Consider the following 19,322-nt stretch of genomic DNA (forward strand, 5'->3'; position numbering starts at 1 on the left):
AAAACATAACACACCAAGCGTAGTATTATTCATGCATGAATTACATGTCACAATAGCATTGATATTATTAAAAGGATGTGTGAATCCAACCCAAGCTCTATAAATCAAAACATGAGTCAAGATTTCATTTGTTTGTCTTTAGTTTTTATCATGCAACAAAGGATACAATTCTCCATACAGACTTTCCCCTATTTTTCAGGACATAAATCAATACTGTTTCGTTCTGTCAACACACACACACACACACACACACACACACACACACACACACACACACACACACACACACACACACACACACATCATGTACACGGGTAATCCTCTCTTCTTTGTTCACTGAACTGTATATATATTTCTGTATGTAGCCTTAAGAGGTAATCTCTCTGCAACATCAAAACTAAAGAGAGAATCAATAAAAGCAAAGAGCATCATAAAGCACCTCACTGAGAACAGGGGTCAGACAGCAGATGCGTGAAAAATACACATAAATAGCCTGTCCGTTAAACAACTGTGGTATTCTCCTTTTTTGAAGCAGGCAACATCCCAGCAGCTACACAGTGGCACACATTCTTTCAGCATTTTACACATGTTTTTTTCTACAATAGGCTATATCAAAGCCGTGACATGTGAATCAGTCAGGAGGGATGACATAGTCTGGTGTTTTATGGTGAGAACAGAGAGTCTTTGTCCAGAGTTTGCTGAGGCCGAAAATCAGGGCTGTATTATCATCTTCACAACGCTCTCTGTCTCTGGTCAACTAGAAAACTAAAGGAGAACACAAGAGCGTCAGTATTTCCAGTCTGCTTCCACCGACTTTGTTATATCCTTTAGAATGATCTGTTTTCAGAGGGGGAAGTTATTACGCTGCTGGAACAATTTACTTCCTCTGTACATGTCAAATCATAAAGCCTATTCAGACAGAGAGAGAGAGAGACTTCCTACAGTGTTTGTTTCCACCCTACTGTAGTTTCCTAGATGGTAAATCCAGGCTCAATAACAGGATGGGGAAAACCAATCTTTACAGGTCACAGGGACTTCTTCCTTTTTCTGCTGAGCTGAGGGAAACAGGATAGGTGCTCTAGCAGCTGGGCTGAAAGAATAAAATGCCCTCATCACTGCTAATGTACAGGCAGAAAATAGAATGAAGAAAACTGGTTATTTTATATTGTTTGGATTAATTATGTCAAACAACATTCACATAATATATATTTACAAGACAGAAAAGGTAAAGATGCTAAATGAAATAAAACATTAAGAAAATGCAAGATGAGGCAATTCAATCATTCGCCTCTATCCAATAGTAGGTAAATAATCTTTACATTTAATACAAAAAGTAATGTTTCAAAGCACTAGAGGTGGGTGTTTACTCAAAACGCTTGCTATGCTATCCTATTCAAAATATCAAGCTGTATGTGTCTTTTTGCAAAGAAAAGCACATGTTATGTAACCTCTAACCTTTTCCAGTAAAGTATACGCAAGTGTAAATAAACCATTAAGTAATCTGATGGTTGGGGCTGATGAGGTTGAGGGAAAGTCTCAGAGGCACCTTGAAGGGAGATAAGCGACCCTGACTCTGTTAGCCCCGCCCAAGCTCAACGCTGATTGGCTGAGCTTTATGAGAGCCATTTTTCTATTGGACAATTGGGTTGTCAGTTTGATCTTTTCGCTCTGAATGCCGCACGACCAGAAGGCATGAAGACTGATAACCAACGTTACACGGGATACATCGCTGGTGGATATACGGAAGAGGAGGACGCTGTCTTCTATGGTAAGAAACCATACTGATCTAATTTACTGCTGGATATTTGTACACAAAAAGATTATGGGGGAATATAACTTAGGCTACGTTAATGCGCTTTAACCCTGAAACATCATGCCATGAAGACAAGAGATGTCCTGAAGTTGGATGCAGGTTACTAACGGTGAACTTTTCAGTTTATGCAGTTTATTATATCAAAGCAGTAGAGACATGAACAACTTTAAAATACATCAGCCTTTATCTGTATCAACGAAACTGCTTATTTGCAGTAATAGCTGCAATAGAAATAGATACATCTTCAGCCAGTGTTTTTCTATTTTCTCTCCACAGCTGTGTTTGTCTTTACACTTAGACGCGGTTGTGGAAATGATTTTTGTGTATGCGTCTTTTGGAGCTGCCCCGGACATTTGACGCGTGGGAATGGGATTGTCTCCGGACACAGCTGCCATAGGTGCGATAATTGGATACGAATCTCGCGATGATCAAACCAATTAGCGGACCTGCACTGAAGGTCCTTTGTCCACCGAGGGAAGAATGCGTAATTTAGCACACAAAAGAAGAGGAGAAGAAAGGGATTATAAATTCACCAAAATCTGCATCACAAAATAATGTGTTTTCCTTCCACTGCTCTTAATTTTGGTCCATCTCCTGTGCAGTCATGTGCACTGGCTGAATAATTCATAATAATAGTGACAGACTGGAATCCTTAAAGTAATGGAATATTTAAAAACACATTATTGTGTATAAATATGTAAAATATAGACTGACCATCCCATTGTGCACCTACTTTGTCAGCAGATTCAGGGGATGAGAGTGGAGGAGGGCAAAGGTTATTAAAGGGGGTGAGGAGGGCTGCCTTTGCTCAGTAATTAACATAGCTTATTTTAGATATGTCCATTAATATGATTTGAATCTAAAGCAGCCTGAAAATAAAAAGAGAAGTATTGTGACAGAGTAAAAGAGTGCAGGGTGTTTAGCTGAATCTGCACCTCCTCTCCCAGAGATCACTTCCCATACAGACAGTGCTGTCTGTTTCCTGGGTTTTGTGGTGACGATTGCTGCTCATGCAAGCATTTTTTGTCTTCCATGTTTGTCTAAGAAACTTCTGTTTCAGCTGCACTAAATGCAAAAGACTCCTTTGTGTGTACATCAGCTAATTATTTGGAAACATCTAGAATGGTAACTAACATAAGGGTTTAATCAATCAGGTTACATTTATTACGAATGTGTAAGTCATAGTTTGGAATGAAGCATATCAAAGTCACACATCAATACTTTAACTGATTCACATCTCTTCTTTATGTTGTTACCAAATCATGGTCTGCAACTCAATGGATCTTCTCAGAAAGAATAGCCAGTCAATGGCCCTTTTAAATACACAGTCAACACATTTGAAACAATCTGTCCACTTCAGCTAATTTCCTGCAGGTGGTGTCAATGTCGAAGTTAAACTAAACAGTGTCTCTTCCATCACTAAGCGAGATGGAGCAATGCTGCCACATATTTTCTAAATCAGGATGGAGTGCAGTGTACTTGAAGCTTTAGACACTAGATGGCCTCATAGCACCAACATCACTTTTGTTGGTACAGTGCTATGTATCTTAGATGCTGTGCATTTATTCTAAAAACAGTTTTGAGTTCAAGGAAACCTTCATGCATGAGACTGTTTTTAAATGTTTTTGTCAGTTCATGGCAACCTGTTAAAAACGATAGAAGATACATTTTGACTTTTTAGATATGACATTTAATTTCCCTCTCTACTTTTATAGAAATCAGACTCTTTCCAATGTTCAATAATTCCGTCAAAATAAAACGCACAGTCGTCAGACCAAAGCTGAGAATTACAATGTAAATACAAACATTCAAATACCTTGGAGGCATTTAACTTTTACTTCATATACCACATGTATTTATTACAACACCAATACACTGTGATAAGATAAAATCACACTACCATAAAAGTTTGAAATTAATAATTTCCAGCAGCATATTAAATGGTTTGTACTTTCAATGTTTTGCTTGCCTTTCAGTTACGGGAAGTTGTGTGTGGTGTGTATCAGAAAATACAAATCTGAAGTGAATGTGTTAATGAATTTGGTTAAAACTCTTTCTTAGCTCCTAACTCTTCTCATTGTTGTAGAATAAGTGTTGTATTTGGTTCATATAAAGGTTAGTTCATTATTCATTATTGATTGGCTGTTGAAGGTTTAATAGGTACTATGCAGCAAATGCAAATGAACGGATCAGTGGTCTAGATTTGATGAGTCAACATCTCAGTCAATTAAGTAATTACAGCTATCAAATTAATGAATGGAAAAAAAGAAATCCTGTATGTATTGTAAAGTACTTCTCTTTGGATTTGCATGTTGGCCACATGCCATCCAGTAACAAGACTGTTATCTTGTCATCTGTAAACAGATCCTCTAATCATTTCTAACTTTCACGGATCACTAAATGTTATTACAAACTCTTCTAACTGCTTGCATAGTTTATCATACTTAATATGAAAAATCCCCTAGATTACTCAGCCAGGCAAGGGACAAAGGCTGCCTTGTTGAGCAATTTACTTTTACTTTCCATTTTACCACTTTGTGTAGTCAAGCATCAGTTAATAGCTAACATATCATGTCGATCATGTCATGTTGAAAGAGCTCATAACAATGCCAATAGGTGTTTTAGCTAAGAAAAATAACAGGTTTGTACACGCCTTAGTATTTAACTTTCCACTACCCCAAATGGTGTGGGCGCATTGCAAAAGCAGGTGAAAATATTATTTGTGTGTGTGTGTGGGTGCGTGTTTTGTGTCTATCATATCACCTGATCTAAAAGAAATCCGAGAGCTGATATAAAGCATGTTTATAAGCCATGATAAAAAACTCTCACCACTCCACACCCCAACCAATTGTGCAACACCTATATTAGCCTGTGAAAGTATTAATCTGCACAATTGATGGTGTATTGTATTTCAAAACACCTCCAGCAAATGTCTTATTTGCAATCACTTCTGTACAGTGCCATAGAAAGAGATAACTGCATTTACATTTCAGCTCCTGGTATACCCTTCAGATGTCTGTGCAGATGTTTAAAGTGAGATGTTTGCCTTGTGCCGGCTGCTGACTCACATCCTGTGGTTTATTAACTAAAGCTGTGGCTGAGGGTTGGATGACCTCTCATATCCTGGCAAGGAAGTAATCCTCTTTCCCATCATTCAGTTGTAAAATAATCAGAAGTTTTAAAAAGAAAATACCACAACAAGCCCAAAGTGTTATTCTGATATATTTATTTTAAAAAACACAATTTAAAACAATTATCTTATTCATATAAAAATAAATAACCAACAAAAACGTCTCAGTTAGTTTTTTCCAGCTGCATACACAGAACTGCATAACGATATGTTAACAGCATTTTAAAGCTAAAACTGTTAACATTTATGACAAGCCTCCAGGGCTCAGTTTTTAAAGTGACACCATTCCACAGAAAAAAGCCCCCTGTGGCTAGCATACAAAGAGAGTTTGATTTATAGCTCGGACAACAGTTTAGGGGAGCTCGGTGTCTTAGCTGCGTGACTTTTATAAAGAAAAGTGATTGTGTGCTGTGGTTTTTTAACAGCCTTGTGACCTGGAGTCAACCGTGTGGCAAGAAACAGCATCTAGACGTATCTTTCCGCTCAGTAACTTTGGACAACTTGTCAGGCTGATTGACTATCGGGAGATTGAGGATGAGGCTTTCCTGCTCTGGGTCCTGTTCCTCTGTCGCTGGCGCTGACCTCCTCTTCCCCCCCTCCTCCTCCTCCTCTTCAGGCACAGTGTCACATCACGACCCAGATTATGACTCCTAGAAAAGACACACAGGAGAACTAACTTTAGCCTGGAGGAAGGGCTGTACATGACACTCCTGTATAGGACACTTCAATCTTTCGTTACAATGTTAATTAATTAGGTTAACTGTTTAAGAACCTAACCACATTAGTAGGAGTTACCTTAAAATGAGAAAGAAGACACCGTGTTTTACAGACTTTGATGAGTGCACAACATGTTACTCTGTTTGCTTTGTGTCAACAGCACCATGTGATTTCTTTTAACTGCATGTGCCTCATTTCACCTCCAGAGCTATTAGTGCCAAAAAACTTCCAACCCTTGATATGGATCTAAACTACTCAATAAACTAAACACAACAAATGTTAATGATGGCATGATATAAGCTTCTATAAAAGGATATCATTAACTCTAGAAAAGGGAACAAATAAAGTAAATCTGTTTTTTGTAGAAAATGTTTTAAAAGGCACTAACTTTTATGTCTAAAGTTGCAAAACATGTGCCGTGTTACGACAAGAACCGGATTGGCAACAAATAAGATACTGTTGGCCTGAAGATGGGTGGAACCCCTTTACAGCCAGTTGGGATGCACAGCTTAAATGTCCTCCATCTGGTGTGTAATATATTTATAATGGTGTTGTTCTGTGTAAATGAAACTCAGTTGAAATATGACATGTTACTCTTGGCTGAGGGTTGACAAAGCTGTAGTATCCCTTTCTAAAACAATGATTGAGGCTATGTTTTCAGAACCCATAGTAGTGAGTGTGTGTCCTATTTACTAAAAGTTAGGTTTCACTGATAAAGCCTCTCACCTTTTCCAGCAGCGAATCAGCTGTTTGCCCATCGGTGATACTGGACTCAGACACACTACTCGATTGTTACTCTTCAGGACCACTCTGTAAAACACATGTAAACCAGCACATTAACTCCTCTTATTCAATCATCTGTGTCCATGAATGTGTGTCTCTGCAGGATCTGGTATACTCACATTACTGTGACTTTGTCACAGCTGGGGCTTTTCTGGTGAACTGTGAGTTCTTTCAGTTTCCCTCTGACACCTGGTTGGGCCTGCGGACACATACATCTTCCCGGGACATACGTGCTGTCTGACTCTCTCACTGCACAGACACAGTATAGGATTATAGGTTAACTCCAAACAGTGCAACATGAGCAGGGATTAAGTTCATGCTCAGACAGCTTTGTCCAAATAAAGCAACACTCTTAACGTTCGCTGTATCCAGATAATATGAGAGAATACACTAATATAAGCATAAATGGTTCTTACCTGTGATCAGTACACAGCAGAGGCTCAGGAAGGCAAGCTGACAGGCTGAAGGAAGATAAAGCTTCATGCTGGATACGAGTGCTGCACTGATCCCCCTGAGCCACATGTGGCTCTTTTATACCCTTGCTCCTCCCCCCGCATACTCAGAACTGGGCTTTCCAAACCATGAAAAATTCCCCATGGCATGAGATGGCAGGACACGGAAATTAGGATGCAGGGATCAGGGACACATTCCTCTGTCTTGTCCGAAAAAGCTTGAACTCCTGAAGGACACAGTGATTATTATGTCCTTGTGTATTTACTGTGCTTCCTATTTATTGAAAAAAAACTTTTGTTGCATACTTTTATTTAATTAATTTTTTAACCTTGCCACAAATGAGTAGTGCTTCCTCATAATGTTAACTGTTTAAGAACCTAACCACATTAGTAGAAGTTACCTTAAAATGAGAAAGAAGACAATGTGTTTTACAGACTTTGATGAGCTTTGCCACAACATGTTACTCTGTTGGCTTTGTGTCAACAGCACCATGTGATTTCTTTTAACTGCATGTGCCTCATTTCACCTCCAGAGCTATTTGTGCCAAAAAACTTCCAACCCTTGATATGGATCAAAACTACACAATAAACTAAACAATCATTAATCGCTGTCTGATTAGAGTAATAAAAGGATAGTTGAATGATAATTCTTATGATAAATGCACAAATCATTGTATTACATCTAATTAACATATAGGAGTTATTCCTATTAATATGTGATGTAAATCAGGTCATAATGAATGTTTTTCTCTTGTTCTGCCACAGCTGGACTCTGGTCACAATGGTTGAGCGTCAGACCTACATGAAGCTCAGTGAAGAAAAACTGATACCAAAGTAAGTCCCTTTACTCCACCTGCTGCATGTAATGACTAAAAGACAGTTTAACCACAAGGGTGATCAAAATATCACCACTGCCCGCATTGTGTGAAGGCTTTTAGTTATTTATTTTTTGTGAATCATTTTAGGACATATGGATTGCAGAGAAATCAACATAGGATGGGGTGTTGAAGTTAATTCCTGATGGTTTTATTTGTCGAATTTTTTTATTTTATTTGTATTGCTTATTGTTTTTTGTGCATATTATGTGTGATTGTCTGTCCTCTTTTTCATTTTCAAAAGCCTCGGGGAACATTTGGAAAATAAGTGTTTGCAGTTTACATGGTATCACTTGAATATTTTCAATCAATAAGTGGTCTTATGTTAATTTCCAGGTCGCACATATTGTCACTGCTTAGGACCTACAACTGTTACCATGAAGGAAAGAATTTCCAGCTGCGGACCCGCGAGGTAAGACTACCTCTGACAGTGTTGGCAGAAAATAAAAAGGCAAACAGAGTTTTTGACGGTTGCTTGGTGGTATGCTGGATTGCAGGACATACGGTACTGTAAAATGGGTCAAACACAAAGCAAAACTGGAACCAGTTTAACCAGCACTTTGATTTGCAGGCAGATAATGAGAACGAATAACCTGAGACCACATAAACTGGCAATCTGGCAGCAGTTCTCATCACAGACCTTCATCCCGGGATCTTTTCCAACATGCCAAACGGCTGACAAAGCAAACAAAAAACACCCTTTTACCTAAAAGTGAAAATGGAAATGCAAGGAGGGAGTCTCAGATTTCATTCATATACACTAATTGCTCAGCAGAGTATTTCCACAGTAAACGTTTGGCTGTCGTGTGGTGTGTTTGGTTATTTGTTTGATATTCTATGGGTTTTTTGGTCGGGAGTTCCCCATTGTTCTCCAGCTGGTTTTGAGAAAGAGAGAGAGAGTGTGTGTGTGGTGGAGGGAGGGGGGGGGGGGGGGTGTAGGGTTAGGGCCGTCATGTGGTGATCTGTCTCTCTTTTTCGTACCACCGGCCAGACTCTCTATAGTGTCTCATTCTGGGAATCCCCCCAAAGTCGCCTCCATAACATGTGAACATATAAGTTATAACATATGTATAATAGAGGGACCAATGATCTCACAATATTAACATAATTTTGAAATTGAAAAACAGTTGTTTATTGATAATTAATAAGGTATTAAATACAAACAAAATACTATTATAAAAAATGACTTTGACCTCTGTAACTTATTATAAGAAGCTTTAATGCGCGATTTGTACAATGAGTCTTTTAACATGTGGTCAAATGCAAGCTACTAATTCAACCAAAAAAATGTGGCTTCAATAAGGAATTGAGTCCAGACTTACTTCAATATATATATATATATATATATAATAGCTGTAAAAAAGAGACTACTGCAGTGAAATAGCTGATTCTGCATTATACAGCATATTGCTTACTGTGTTAAAACGCAGGCTGTCCAAGGCACCTTTCAGTCTCATTATTTTGATTATGTTGCCTGATTTGAACAATTCCCACGTATTTTACACAGAACCCCTCAGCAGGAACGCTCAACCTTAAATCATAATGTGAAAAATGTGATGACTTAGGCAATGTATTTATGTGTCTTTTGATTGAAGACAGCATCTGAAGTTAAGTTTGACTGAAAAGCTCAGTTTGCTGGCAAAGTTAAAAATGCATTTAAGTCAGCTTCAAACAATAACAATGTAATAAATCATCTGTGCGATATGAAATGGGATCCTGAGAATTAATTAAGAAGTTATACCTTAATTAGTCTGTTTTATTTTTATCCTGTAGTGTGTACGTTTGTAAGAGGCATGAAATGAATGATTGAACTCACCACAAGTCCGTTCGGTAGCTGTCGATAGAAGATGTTAACAAATCAGTGCTAGTTGTGTGATATAATCAAAATCGAAGCGCTGCGAAATGTACATTGTTAAAGTGACAAATGTCTTGTTGTGATGATTTATGCGGTATGTGTCATTGTTAGAGCTGATGGTGGCGTGTAGCGGGATCAAGGGAGCACAGGTTCAAACCCCACTGCAGTCAGCATGCTGTTGTGTCCCTGGGCAAGACACTTCACCCAAATTGCTCCTGTGGGGATTGTCCACAGTATTGAGTATGTAAGTCGCTTTGGATAAAAGCGCCTAACATGTAATGTAATGGAGTGGGGCCAAATGTTACTCATAACTGACTCATTAGACATGTTGTGGATATAAGGGACAACACATTTCTCAGCACTTACATTCTTTGGTTGGAAAAATGACCAACATTTGGAAACTCCTAATGTGGATTGCTAGAATACAGTGTGAATGAGTTTAGATGAAAACCAGCTGCAGACATTCAGCAGTTTACCATGCAGACTGTGATCATATATACCTGACATGTCTGAGGGTTTGTTTTTTCATTTATATCAACTATCCAGAGTGATGCACAGACTCTGTGTGAAAGTGTTGTTTTAAGATGAAGTCATGTTCTGCAGGTGGAGTCAGGTGGTCTGTATTAGTCATGTTGTCAGGTGGTTTGACTAAGCTGAGCGACATACACAACAAACTAAACTGAATTTTAGAGGAAAACAAGCTCTAACATGAATAGTCAAACTTTATTAGTTGATTTCATAGTTGATACTGAGCCCCGGAGCTGTGTTATACTTTCACTGCTCAGCACCAGTCTTGGATCCAATATTGGATTATGGATTTGGCCAAAAAGGCTGTAAACCTTTCTCTTCTGATTAAGGGGATGTTTTTTTAAGTTACCAAAGTATAATGTGGTGTAGTCAAAATATTTCATTCTGATCTTGGCAACACTTGGCTCAATAGTGTCTGTGTGTGTCGGTCAGTGCTTGTCTGCTGTGAGAACCACATATTAATCTCAGTTTGTGCTGCAGCTTCCCCTTGTGGCTGTGTTAAGTACTTTTTCGTTTAAAATGCACACACTGTAGTGCCATTGATTACCACTAGATGGCAGCATTATTTCCTTAAACCTGTGAGGCAGTTACTCAGATTCTTTATCAAGTCCAAGTAACACAACTACACAAAAATACTCAACGTATTTGTTCCATTTATATATGTATCTTTTACATTTTATATAAACTGTATTGAATTTCAAAAACTAGCCTACTTCTTAAAATGGCCCCTAGTGTAATATTATGTTACATTTTATTGGATATTATCACCATGCCATTGCCACTAGTGATGCAGGGGCAACTGATAATAAATACTCAGACCTTTAACCTTAGTAAAAGTTGCAAAACCTCAGTATTTTTAAAAGGACTCTGTAAGAAAAGTAAGTTAAAGCCATATATTCTTTCTTTACATTAAATAAAATTACACAAATAATAGCATCAGAATATACACTGCCAAAAGTGAAAGTACTCATTATGGTGTTTATATATATATATAAAATATTATCTTATCTATAATAAAATATTGTTTATTTGAAGCCTATATTTTTGTTTTATTCATCTGAATCTGAAAATCCCTAGTATCTAAGGTTATTATTATGTTTAGTAAATGTAAGAAGAGAAACATTTGCTTCAAGTACCCAAATAAAATGGCATAAAATGGAAATATTGTAGGATTAGACCGTTTTTAAAGATGTCACAAATCATCTTCTGTGTCATTCATAAAAAATGACTTCAGCTCTATCAAAGTGATTGAAATGTAACGATATTCAGCTCTTTAAAGTAACTTAAAAAAACAGCAGAGAAAAAAACATCTTCATGAGTATTTTAGTATTTTATTACAAACTATATCTTAAAAAAATGTAAACATGTAGACTTCAGTCCTCAGTGCGTATAAGTCTTCTCTCTGGAGCCATTTGGTGATTCTGTCTTTGTTCATCATAATAAGTCCCATCAGCCATTGCGCTGTTTTGATCTTCATAAACAGAGCAGGTTCTCCAACGTTGTTTGATTATGATATATTCCAACAAGTGCTTTTGGGCTTTTCCACAACAACAACAACAACAACAACAACAACAACAACAACCATGTCTCCCTTCAAGTCCTTATCTGTCCAAACAGCCAGTCTACTGGATCTTTGCCCCTGCAGTCTTTTTCTCTGCCCCTCATGAGAGAGAAATCCTCTGTGCTGTTGAGACTCAGATTGCAAAGTCTGGAAGTCCTTAGTGAGCGGGGAGAGCCGAGAGGAAGTGAGGCTGAGACAGAGAGCTTCATCTGAGCCTTAGAGAACGGCCGCAGCCTGGGGGCCCTCTGGAGTCTGACAGGGCCGCAGCTCGGGGACTCTTCAGATCGGGCAAGAGCCTGGATGCTCGTCATGTAGTCGTCCAGAGACGCTGAGCTCTGGGCAGGCTGTGAGGAGGAGGGGTGGACAGGCAAGTCCTCCAGGGTCTCAGTAATGGTGGGTAAGAGAGGCAAAGAAAGCAACAGCCATGTGCGTTTCATGCTGCATCGGGGGAGAGGAAATAAAACAGTTAGACCATATGAAAAGACTCAATGTCCAAATACATAAACTGTTTATTTAAAAAAAAACATTTAGATAGTGATTTTAATTTGTGGTTGTTAAGAAAAAACTCTTTCATTATATTCATTATACACTTTTTTGCATGCTTTCTTTTAGTCATCACATTTACATAATTTAACATTTTATGCTGTAGATGCCCTTCATTCCTTGTTTTTGTAAGAATTTAATTTGTGGTCAAAACATGTAACTCTATTCATTTCATACATTTGTATTCGTCTGTCTGGTTTGTAAATATTACTTTTAAATCAACTTGAACACATGGCTAAATTGTAAGTCGTCTATAATAAGTGTTAATTAAGAACACAAGAAGAAGAAGCACTCACCTTTGTTGCTTGAATTGTGGAGTGGACATGCAGAGTGAAGCAGAGTGATGTAGTCCGCTCAGTTGAGTATGACTGGAGCAGAGTGTGTATCAGGGCTTTATAGAGGCACTCTGAAGCAGAGCGATGAAGCGCTACTTCCAAAAATAGATCTGCTGACCTTACTCGCATCTCTGTGGGCTTGTGTGTGTTTGGGAGGGTGTGTCCATGCCTGTTCAGGAAACTGGCGATGCAGGTCAGAGAGGTCCAGTGGTGCAGCTGCTCTCAATGTTTATATTCCAGAAACAATGAAGCCCTGGGAGCATTCTGTCTCGCCTCAAAAAACCAACCTTTTTTTTATTTCAGTAATAACATGTTAAGCCATCTAAAAATGGTGAACACCTGACTATCTCCAGTATTCTTCTTTATAAGCAATCTGCACATTTCTTACTGACAAGCTTCTATTGCTCCCACCATTTGTTATGATATTAGTCAAAAGTAACTGTCAGCCACAAGTTATCCATGCTAATTAAACTGTAATGTTTTATTAACAGGACATTCCTACATTTAGAGGCCCATCTTGAAGATTTAGTTAAGCGCCATTCAAAATATATTTGATAAAAAGCTGTCTGAGATCTTCATGCAAACTGCTTTCATGTGTGCATGGTGACATGCTGCAAGATGACTGGAATACAAAACACAGAAGAAGTTTAACACACAACTACTTAGGAACATTTTTGGTTTCATTTTATGGACTTTTGACAGTCAAGTTGTAAAGAACCACACCATGTCTTTGATCATCGTTGTCATGAGCTGAGTGAGGCTAAATTGTTGTATTTAAGGACTTCTTATTTCCCAAACTCACTCTCACAATATCAACCATTAAATCATAAACTGTATAGACACTAATATATGTCAATACAGTATGATGCTTAATACAAAGTGTTTACAATGATTATGATTTACTTATAAGTAATATTGAGGATATATATACTTAACTACAAATTATTTCAAAATAATCTGAATGAAATGAAAAGCAAACGTTTTCCCTGATATTACATTACATTGCATTTAGCTGACGCTTTTATCCAAAGCGACTTACAATAAGTATAAATGTCCAGTATGTGTTCACAAGGAATTAACATTAAATGACTTGGAATTTAAGCAGAATTGCAGCAGGATAACCACAAACCTTAAACTGGCAGAGAATCAGCTGATCAAATAAGATTCAGTTTTAATGTGGTGTTTGTATTTCTTTGACAAATTGATTTATTGAATTTTCCATACAAATAAATCGAGTTAAAGAGCTGCATTGTATTATTGGGATATTATGAATATATAACAGGCTATTGGAGGGAAAGGAAGCTGATCAACTGATTACACAGTCACAGTAGGGATATCATATTTTATTTAATAGTTCAGTTATGTAACAATACAACTTTTCTTTTTACAATGAAAAGCAAACTGAAAAAAATGTTAAACAGGATTACACTATTTTATCTCCGTACTCATCATGGGACAATTTTCTTCTATCTTTAGACTTTCACTTCTGTGAGATCAAAATGTGTACGTGACCCAAAGCAGTCTCGTCTTTGTTCTCCTTATTGCTGCCTTTTCGGACGTGACTTCACCCTTGTACAATGTAAAAAAAGGGGGGTCAAACCTGACGGGCTTTTTCCAAGATGACAGGGGTCACCCTGAAGCTGTGAGCGCTCCTGCACGTACAGCTTCTGTGGCAGGCGGCCAGCAGGATATCCTCTCTGAGCACGAGTTGTGATGATCACTGTCGTGTGTGTGTCTGTGTGTAGGAAGATGGAGAGCTCATCCTGGAGGGGTTGCTGAACATCTACTGGGGTCTGCGCCGACCAATCAGACTTCAGATGTACGACGACAATGAAAGATTTCGTCTCAACCGGTATGACCTCTCGGAGCAGACCCATAGCATCTAAATACAATTATCAATAAATAAAACAAAATAGTAAATAAAGGGCAAATTCTGCATTATTTTGTCCAAAACTAACAATGGTTCCCCCTAGTTCTGCCGTCATTTATGATAATAAAGTGAAAATATTTCGAATTTGGCATGTCATAAATGAAGTGAAACTTGAACGCATATTTTGTCCTGTTTGGGCAAAACTATTTACAAATGTATCAAGTAAAAGAGGACAGATTCATCTTGATTAAAATTATCTTCAATTTGGAAGACGTTTTACAAAAAAGGAAAATTACCGTAGCCCCTGCATTTAGCTAAGAAGGTTTAGCTTAGTATTAAGACTGGTACCAGGAACAATTTCTCCACATTTACAGTCGAACTGTCTGCCAGCTATAGTTTCATATTTTATATGCACACAAGTGGTATCAAACTTTTCATATTTCTGACAAACAATAAACACATTGTTCCTCTTTCTACAGAAACGATAGATCTGCTGGGGCAAAGCAGCTCTCAGAAGAGTCTAACAACAACTCACTGGGTACAGAACCTGAGCCAGCAGGTGAGTAACAAACACATGCAATACGTCCTTTTACACACTTGTACATTTACATACTTAACTGATCAACATAGATTACAGTCACATGCTGAGACAGATTAGAGCACCATGGATACTTAGTTATAATTTCCATTGGAAAACTTGGCTCACAGGTGGAGCACAGATTAGCCTGAGATGCCACCTACATCAGACTATCAATAACACTATAGACAACCAACGCTAGGCTATTAGTCATGGATCTGACTTTGGCCAGTTAAGTTGTGTGCCATAGTCTTTCTTAATCATAGCAAAACAACTGAAGAAATGTTTCGTTTTTAATATACATTTCCTTTCCAGGAAAAATCGAAATGTTTAATTTGATTCTGTCAAGGATTTCAAATACTAATAGAAAAAAAATAACCTTCAAAACTCATTTGAAATCATATATTGTTATATTACTAACATACTCCAGATCTTAATTTGAGAGCGAGAGTATTTGTTATTTATATGTTTAAAGGGACATTTATTTTTAACGCTAAAGACAATTGATGGGCTTAACAATGATGTCTGTGTTAAAACCATGGCAGAACTTGTTTTGTTACATTTACATGTGTTAAAAGAGGCATGTTTTTGTTTGCCCTGAGGTGGAGACACGTGTGGTCCGGATGAGGAGGATTCTCCTCAGCTGCTGAGGACCAGGAGCGATGCTTCCTTCATGCGGGTTCAGAGGAGGTCAAGGACACACACTGCCAGAGATTTGCAACGCTTGCGCACACACAGATTCTCAATCAACGGACACTTCTACAACCACAAGGTACAATAAACAGAACACACATTAATATATCCCGCTGTTAACACATCTCCAGCTGCAGAAGGGCGGAAGCTTCCTGTGTGGGTGTGCCTGTACTAGTGCTGAGGGCCACAATAGCCTGCTGTGGGCTGATCTCATTAATGTGCTAATATAAGGTCACACTGTGTTCCTTCATCAATTTGTCCTGAAGACAGTGTTTTTATTGAACCGTTTCCAGGAACAGACAGTTTCCAGGAACAGACCAATGTTCAAAAGGTCCAAGGTGTTAATGTCCAGAAATCACTTCTCAAGTGTCCAGGAACCAAAGTACCCAATACTTTGAGCCCTCTCAGTTATTTCTACATGTGTTTCTCTCTTGCTTTCAGACATCTGTATTTACTCCGGCCTTCGGTTCTGTTACTAACGTACGAGTGAACAGCTCCATGACGACTGAACAAGTCCTCAACTTGCTGCTACACAAGTTTAGGGTAAGCAGTGAGACAATAGTTGCATCTCAAGTGGCGTAACAGTAAAACCAGAAATAAAATATATGTCTATTTTGTAAGGTGGAGAATAAATCTGAAGAGTTTGTACTTTATTTGGTGCACGAGTCTGGTGGTAAGTAATTACTTTTATTGTGGATTTCTCAGATAATAATGGTTTTAGTTGTGTTTGTGTTCATTTGTTTTCTTCGTATATCCTTGTAGAAAAGACCCGACTGAGGGAAGGCGAATACCCGCTGGTGACTCGTGTGCTTTATGGACCCTGTGAGAAAATCTCCAAGATCTTGATCACAGAGGCCGACCTGGGAGAGGAAGTCACATATGATGTGAGTCTGGGCCTCCTGCCACCACACTCTGTTCCCTCATCGTGGTTTCTTTCATTTTTTTGATGAAGTAATCAACATAAACACAATGACACAAAGGGACCAAAAATAGACAGTTGGGTTAAATTTAGCAAGCTGAACAAAGATATCCTGTTTCGAAACTGTTGTAACAATAAACTAAATGGACCGACTGTCTGTTGTGATTACACTCGGTGATAAATAAAACAAGTTGCTGGGAACTCTCCTGGATTAGGAATTGGATTGGAATAACTTTCAAACGTTTCGACTCCTAACTAAAAATGTAAAGAGGGAGTTCATTCAACTCACGTACTGTACATCTATGCCTAGCCATTGTTTTGTTTTAATTTGCCCAGGTTTAGTAATATTCATCATATACAGTGAACAATATATGGTCAGATTAAAAAGTGTTCTGCTATTGATACCCATTCATCTATGAAATAGGCCTTGGTCCTTTACAATTCATGTGACCCCCAACCGCTTTGCATGAATTTAAATGATGGCCCAACTTTTTCATATGCAGAGAGCCGTCCCCGGCTTTTAGAGAAAACATAGCAATTTGGGGTTGGTTCCTTGCTGAAAGACACCTGGACACCCAGGAGGCAAACTGGTAACTCTCCGGCTAGCAGTCCACAAACTGGTTATGGTCTGTGTGAGGACTTTAAACAGTGACCAGCCAATTCCCAAGCCAAGTCCCAAAAGACTGAACAACTGCTGCCTCCAAATAATTCAACAGTAGGATCTAATGTTTCTTTGGATGAAACACAGAACACGCTTTTAACAGTTTTCCCTGGAATTCCTTTGCCTTGTAAATATAAACATGTTTAGCTCACGTGATGGTGGTGATATATGTCTTCATATGTATCTTTCTCTCCCCAGGTGGCCCAATATATTAAATTTGAGATTCCTGTTTTAGACAGCTTTGTCGTGAAACTTAAAGAGGAAGAGGAACGTGAGATAAACAAGCTGACCAGAAAGTAAGCAAGTCTCTCTACTTTACAGTTTTCACATTACAGAGTTACAAAACATGTTTGGATCCAGACAAAGCCTTCTTTAATCACTTGTCTATTTCATTAAGTGAAGCAAATATCTGTGACTCGAAGCCGGCAGTTCAAAATCAAAACAAGACCATCACACACAGTCATATCTTACCACACACACACTCATTGTAACTGTCATTGTTAAAGACAAGCTTAGTGATTTTTTATATTGTTGTTTTTCTCATAACATTCTATTAAAAAAGTCCAAAAGAACAATTAATTGATCACACAGACAAGTATTGCCTGTTTATCTGAGGGATACATTAATATGATTTTGGATGGTTTTATCACTAATTTCACATGTATTTGAGTGCCTGTTTGTAAGTGTCAGAGATCATCTTTTATCATGCGTTCTCCCTTCTACAGATACAGCTCTCTGAAGTCTATGATCCAACTTCAGCTCGAAGGCAGAGCCAGTGACATCATATGAGTTTCTGTGTGTGTGTGTGTGTGTGTGTGTGTGTGTGTGTGTGTGTGTGTGTGTGTGTGTGTGTGTGTGTGTGTGTGTGTGTGTGTGTGTGTGTGTGTGTGTGTGTGTGTGTGTGTGTGTGTGTGTGTGTGTGTGTGTGTGTGTGTGTGTGTGTGTGTGTGTGTGTGTTGATACTTATGATGGTTGAATTCCTATGGGGATATGTGCTAATACTGTAGTGACTGTAGGTAAGAGGGTAAAAGTAAAGGCTGCAATAGAACCATATCATACACCAACGCGCTTCTACTTTTAGAAATACATATTTCAACAGTTTGTACGATCTGTTAATGTTTTTGCTGCAAAGTGTATCACTGCTTTATATTTTCTGACTTAAATTATTTTGTATGAAAATTCTAACTGCAAGTTTGGATATTTATACCACCTGTTTTTGGTAAGGTTTTCCTCTGACTTTTCTATGTAATAAATCAGTTTTTAGTTTTGTCTCTATAAATGTTGTTGTATCTCCTTGACCCAAACAATACCCTGCTCAATTTTCCCACAACCAAAAAGCATCTTTATTATTTCCTGTACTTCCACGGTGACTAGAGAACAGATTAGCAGCATTGTTCTTCTGAGTGACCCTCGTTGCCAGCTAGTTCCCATGAGGTGTGTGTGAGTTTGTCTGTGTGTGCATATGTGAACCAATCAACATTACACAATAAGGGTATCCTGAGAGAGGAGGGCTGTTCCGTTTTCCCACAGTTTCCCAAACAGCAAGTTCTTTGTGATTCAATCAACCTTGACCATGTTTCCATTAATTGCAAATAGCACAGAGTAATACAACATAAAAAGCTACATTTTGGCATTTTTTTATTTCAGAATCAGAAACGGGTTTATTACCAGGTAGGTTCACACGTATGAGGAATTTGACTTGGTGGTGCTTACTTACTACAAAGTGCATCAATGGATAATAGGCCTTTTTTAATATGGGCCTTTCACTTTTGAAGATGCTCTTACAATGTTTCTTAGGTTTTTTTTTTTTAATGCAATGTGGTGTCATAAGTCCAGGAATTGCAGATCCAATAGACAATAGAGTTATGTTTTTTTCTCTTTTTCACACACACACCAAATATGAGTTGAATCACATTGTTTACAGTTCTATTTGCTAAGGTGTGATCAGCCTCTGCAGGTGTTGTTTGCTGAAGAGGCTCTAATGGATATTATAAAACAACTTTGTTAATT

General features: G+C 38.2%; 2 protein-coding genes across 2 annotated transcripts; one reads left to right on the top strand and one right to left on the bottom strand.

Moving 5' to 3' along the window:
* Window positions 1-1,673: 1,673 nt before the first annotated feature.
* rassf4a (Ras association domain family member 4a) lies at window positions 1,674-18,581 on the top strand. Its single transcript, XM_034201858.1, has 11 exons — window positions 1,674-1,768; window positions 7,661-7,729; window positions 8,107-8,182; window positions 14,338-14,444; window positions 14,942-15,021; window positions 15,642-15,811; window positions 16,174-16,275; window positions 16,354-16,405; window positions 16,495-16,616; window positions 17,511-17,608; window positions 18,038-18,581. Exons 2-11 carry the CDS (start codon window positions 7,677-7,679, stop codon window positions 18,099-18,101), a joined length of 924 nt encoding a protein of 307 aa, XP_034057749.1. The 5' UTR covers window positions 1,674-1,768; window positions 7,661-7,676; the 3' UTR covers window positions 18,102-18,581.
* On the bottom strand, window positions 5,023-6,960 carry LOC117536818 (C-X-C motif chemokine 11-like). The gene is made up of 4 exons (XM_034201860.1): window positions 6,860-6,960; window positions 6,563-6,692; window positions 6,387-6,470; window positions 5,023-5,593 (listed from the first exon to the last, which is right to left on the bottom strand). The coding sequence occupies exons 1-4, from the start codon at window positions 6,924-6,926 to the stop codon at window positions 5,461-5,463; spliced, it is 414 nt and encodes a 137-aa protein (XP_034057751.1). The 5' UTR covers window positions 6,927-6,960; the 3' UTR covers window positions 5,023-5,460.
* Window positions 18,582-19,322: the final 741 nt, after the last annotated feature.

Source organism: Gymnodraco acuticeps, unplaced genomic scaffold (assembly GCF_902827175.1).
Source record: "Gymnodraco acuticeps unplaced genomic scaffold, fGymAcu1.1, whole genome shotgun sequence".
Taxonomy (NCBI): domain Eukaryota; kingdom Metazoa; phylum Chordata; class Actinopteri; order Perciformes; family Bathydraconidae; genus Gymnodraco; species Gymnodraco acuticeps.

What these genes read in the sequence shown, in the direction of transcription:
- LOC117536818 (XM_034201860.1), bottom strand. Translation starts at nt 6,926, where the DNA reads ATGAAGCTTTATCTTCCTTCAGCCTGTCAGCTTGCCTTCCTGAGCCTC. An exon ending in CTGCTGTGTACTGATCACAG is followed by an intron (nt 6,693 to 6,859) that starts GTAAGAACCATT and finishes GTGTCTGTGCAG; the next exon opens with TGAGAGAGTCAGACAGCACG. An exon ending in TGTGACAAAGTCACAGTAAT is followed by an intron (nt 6,471 to 6,562) that starts GTGAGTATACCA and finishes TGTGTTTTACAG; the next exon opens with AGTGGTCCTGAAGAGTAACA.
- rassf4a (XM_034201858.1), top strand. Translation starts at nt 7,677, where the DNA reads ATGGTTGAGCGTCAGACCTACATGAAGCTCAGTGAAGAAAAACTGATA. An exon ending in TACAGAACCTGAGCCAGCAG is followed by an intron (nt 15,022 to 15,641) that starts GTGAGTAACAAA and finishes GTTTGCCCTGAG; the next exon opens with GTGGAGACACGTGTGGTCCG. An exon ending in GACACTTCTACAACCACAAG is followed by an intron (nt 15,812 to 16,173) that starts GTACAATAAACA and finishes TCTTGCTTTCAG; the next exon opens with ACATCTGTATTTACTCCGGC.